The 4,345-nt window shown below is 33.1% G+C and overlaps 1 protein-coding gene across 1 annotated transcript; it reads right to left on the reverse strand.

Moving 5' to 3' along the window:
* Nucleotides 1-258: 258 nt before the first annotated feature.
* LOC147387526 (NAC domain-containing protein JA2L-like) lies at nucleotides 259-2,498 on the reverse strand. Its single transcript, XM_086421437.1, has 3 exons — nucleotides 2,234-2,498; nucleotides 1,837-2,105; nucleotides 259-1,229 (listed from the first exon to the last, which is right to left on the reverse strand). Exons 1-3 carry the CDS (start codon nucleotides 2,412-2,414, stop codon nucleotides 699-701), a joined length of 981 nt encoding a protein of 326 aa, XP_086277563.1. The 5' UTR covers nucleotides 2,415-2,498; the 3' UTR covers nucleotides 259-698.
* Nucleotides 2,499-4,345: the final 1,847 nt, after the last annotated feature.

The following is a 4,345-nucleotide window of genomic DNA, read 5'->3' on the forward strand; positions in this document are numbered from 1 at the left end:
ATACAGACAATCTTCTTAATCCTAAAGTTGAACTTTTTTGAGAAAGAGTGAAATTATCACTTGAATTTGTATAATTCAAATCAGAACATTATTTAAGAATATCATTTACTCATCGAAACATTTTTAAAATATACCAAAGAAGTTTCACAAACAAAGGGCTCACATTGAAAAAAATCTATTATTTTTAATAATTTTTCAATTGTAAATATAAGATTAAGGGAGTCTTAAATGGGGCTCCCTACCACTAAGCAAATCGTGGAGAGAGAAAATCATTTTATAGAATAATTTAAGATGATTAAATTAAGCTAACATCAAAGAATTTACACACATGAATTTCATTGGATGGACACAAATTCCATTTCACCATCAAACAATTTTTTTTTTTTTGAAAGGTCAAAAGGGTTAAGGCAGACCCAGACCAGCTACAACCTTACGAAAAGAAAATCCCTACGATCCTTATCAGTGATAGAATCGAGGTTACAAGGGAGAACTCCACTCTCTATTACAGAACAATCCATAGAATCTTGGGTGGATACAAGATAATCCGCCGCTTGGTTAGCTTCCCTGAAAACATCAAACAAGTTGCTTTGAATTATGTCCGTATGACCTCAAAACTCGAGGGGCACATTTGAAACTCAACTTATCTAAATAATCCCAAAGAATTGCAATTATTTACAGGAATTACGATCCCCACATCTTCACAGCTCATAACCGAATCTTCCGGAAACCGGAAGGGTCAAGTACCTAAACCCAAACGGGTCCATCGAATCAGAAAAAGGCTGAGCCAACCCATTCGAGTTCTCTTCAAAGAAACCCATATTATCAACTCGTTGAGTTCCGATTCCACTGTCGACTTCTTCTTCTAGCGAGCTCCCAATCTTCTCCAATGGAGACTCCATATACATGTCGTCCTCTGGCCGTTGGATTTCACGATTTGTCTCGAGATCTGGAAAAGAACCCAGAACCGCCAAATCGTTCCAATCGAATTTACTACAATCCAGATTCTGGAAATTAAATTTCTCGCCTTGTAAGGTTTTGAGAGAATTCATTCGAGGGAGAGAGAAAGATCTGTCTTCGATTTTGGGGAGACAATCGAGAGCTTCGTCATATTGGGAAGAAGGCGAAGATGAAGAACCATTGCTGTATTCTTTTGTTGTTGAAACACTCGAATCAGGCTTTTGATTTCCCCAATTTTTCTTGTAAATTCGACACAGAACCCAATCGTCCAACTGAATTTTCAACAAAAGAAAAAAATTATGAACTTTTATTAGTTTATAAAATTAAAAACTTTTCTTTTAATATAAGTTAATAGAAACTTAATAAAAAATTAGGGCAAATTACTAAAAAGACAAAAAGGAGAAAAGTTGTGAAATTCACTAAGGAACTATTCATTTTATTTCTGAAATGGTAAATTACCGTATTTGTAAATAAATTTTACCTAATAAGGAAAAATGTTTTAAATTACTAAGCCACCCTTATCATTTATTATTAATTTAAAATCGTTTTTTTTTTCCTTTCTATTTTTCCTATTTTATAAATTGCACCATTCATTTTACCAAATAAGACTACTACTTTACATTTACTAAAACACACTTAATATTTATTATTAAATATTCTTTACTAATTTAACATCATTTTCTATCAATTTCCTATTTGGTAAGTAAAATTAATGTTGCAGGGCACTATATATTATAGTTCTGAAATTGTATACCATTTCAGCAATAAATTTTACCAAATTAGAAAATTATGAACTTTTTTTTTAAAGAAAATTTTCTTCTTTGGAATTAATAATCATTATGGAATTTTTTTTTTTTTTGACAAAATTAATTTACTTACTCGAGTGCTCCCACTCTTTCTTGGAGACTCCCAAAGACGATACTCGTGCATAATCCAATTAGTTTTTGTTCCTTTAGGAGCTTTTCCAATATAAAAAACCAAAGCTTTCTTAATTCCAATCTTTCGACCTTCTGAGATTATAATCTTATCGGTTCCAGTAGCTTTCCAATAACCCGATCCAGCAACCCTATTCGGTCTTGATCCGTTCGGATACTTTCGATCTCTTGGGCTGAAGAAATACCACTCTTTCTCTCCAAAAACAGCTTTACCTGTAAATCAAACACAACATTTACAAACTTTGAAACAAATTCAGAACATTCTATTCACACACCAACTTTTACTTATAATCTCTCTCTCGTCTCAAACAATTAAAATTGATCGAAATCGAAAGACTTACTTGGAAGTATCCATGGATCGAACTTGTAAAGATCGACTTCTCCAATAATCTGTAACGAGAAGTGATTCCCAGCAACTTTTCTGCATAAATATTGAACCAAAAGCTCTTCGTCCGTCGGATAAAATCGAAATCCTGGCGGCAACGAAAGCTGAGAAACAGAATCGGCTTCTGCATTCCCCATCGGCGATTCTTGTACTTACTCGGCGATCTTTTGGAGTAAGAGACAACTGAGAAGTATTATTTTATTTCTTTCTTTCTTTTTTTTTTTTTTTTTTAAGTTCACTCATGGGTTGGTTTATATATATATAGGTGTGGGAAGAGATGTACGTTCGGCACACAAATGGTCCCACACGTGTTCCTCACTTTTCACGAAGTAACACGTGTTGCCGACCTTATCAGAAAATGTTGAGAGCTACTATTGTCACCCCATCTTTAACTTATTACACCCCAATTGAAAATAGATTAATAATAATATGACTTGCTTGACTATACGCGTTTGACGTGGCTAAGTGCCAGAACCGTAAATCTTGTCTTTGTGTATCTCAAAGAAAAATATCTATAATTTTGTGTACATGTCACAATATAGCGTATAGATTTAATACGTTTTTTTCGAGTACATGTCACATCAGAATTTAAAATTATTCATTTTAATTCCCAAAACATATTTGAATATGAGTTGTTGAGATAGTTGGTATTTATTCTAATAAAAATGACGATTTCATTGATAAAAAAAAATTAAAACATAAGATAATGATATGAAAAATTAATAAATCAGATATTTTAAAGTTAAGTATTATTTGATATTTAACTATAAGATTATTGATATTTATTCTAAAAGTGACGACCCCATTAAAAATTAATTTTCAAAACATGTAGAACATGTTTTAGGAATTAATATAAACAATGTATTGGAGGAGGGATTTTCCCATAGGAAAATGCTGGAGTGACACAAACAAGAACACAAAAGTGATACAAATAATGAGTGACGCACAAATAATCGTAGATGCTTTTTATTTGTATCTCGCGAAAAAGCATTTATGATTATTTGTGCGCCACCACATCATTGTGTCACCTTTGTATTTTTACTTGTGTCACCTCATTACGACTCTTTCCCATATTTAACCCATTAAAATTATAATTTATCCTAAAAATAAAGAAAATAAGTGAATGCCTGTGAAAAAGCAAAAGTCGAAGTGTTAATAGAAGCTCTTTATTTTTTTTGCTAAATTTTTATTATTTGAATTTAAATTTTTATAACCACTAAAATTGTTTGAAGTAGCATTAAAACGTTGAGGCATAATGATAAATAAATAATGCACATGGTTTGAGTACATTGTTAACATGGTAAAGTCACGTAATTGTACATATTTTTTTTGTGTATCCCAATGAAAAAGATCTATGATTCTATGTCTTTATCACGATAGCCAGGTATCCAACCACGTGTATTTATCACCATTCAATGGTGGGATCATAAATTGAGCCAAATCTTTTGGGGTGTAATAATTAAAAGTTAGAGTTCCAATAGCAATTCTTGAAGTTGTCTTGGTGCATGAATCGACGGGGAGTACGAGAGAGAAGAGTGTACGAGTCATTAAATATCACGACACGTGGGTGTGGGGCTAGAGAATATTTAATACGTGTGCGAACGTTTCACTCACGTGGTAAAAATACGTTAAGCTTAGCTGTGATGCTTTGGTCGTCTCGTTACACGTGTAGTTTTTTTTTTTTTTTTTTTAAAGTAGAAGAAAGCGAAGGGGAGGGCGTAACCGTGTAACGGTGTAAGGAAATGGTGACACGTATATACACGTGTTTAACTAACGAAGTGGTTTCTTTCACTCTTGGATCTCTTTATATCGGTAACGTAGACTTTTGTTATAAAACGAGTCGCGATCCAGAATGGTGTCCCGTTCCCTAAAAACACGGTACGTACCTACGTGTCACTTTTTTGGTTGGTTTTTAAATATTTTGGAGTTTGAACTTCCTAAACGGCTTGATTAGGAGTCCAAGGTGTTTTAAACACCAATTAAAACGGGGCACGTGGACACTTATAAAAACGGGACACCGAATTGGATCCTAATAATGTTAACATATGGCTTACACGTTAGATAAAGG

Source organism: Akebia trifoliata, chromosome 13 (assembly GCF_017979445.1).
Source record: "Akebia trifoliata isolate Shusen 1 chromosome 13, ASM1797944v1, whole genome shotgun sequence".
Taxonomy (NCBI): Eukaryota; Viridiplantae; Streptophyta; class Magnoliopsida; order Ranunculales; family Lardizabalaceae; genus Akebia; species Akebia trifoliata.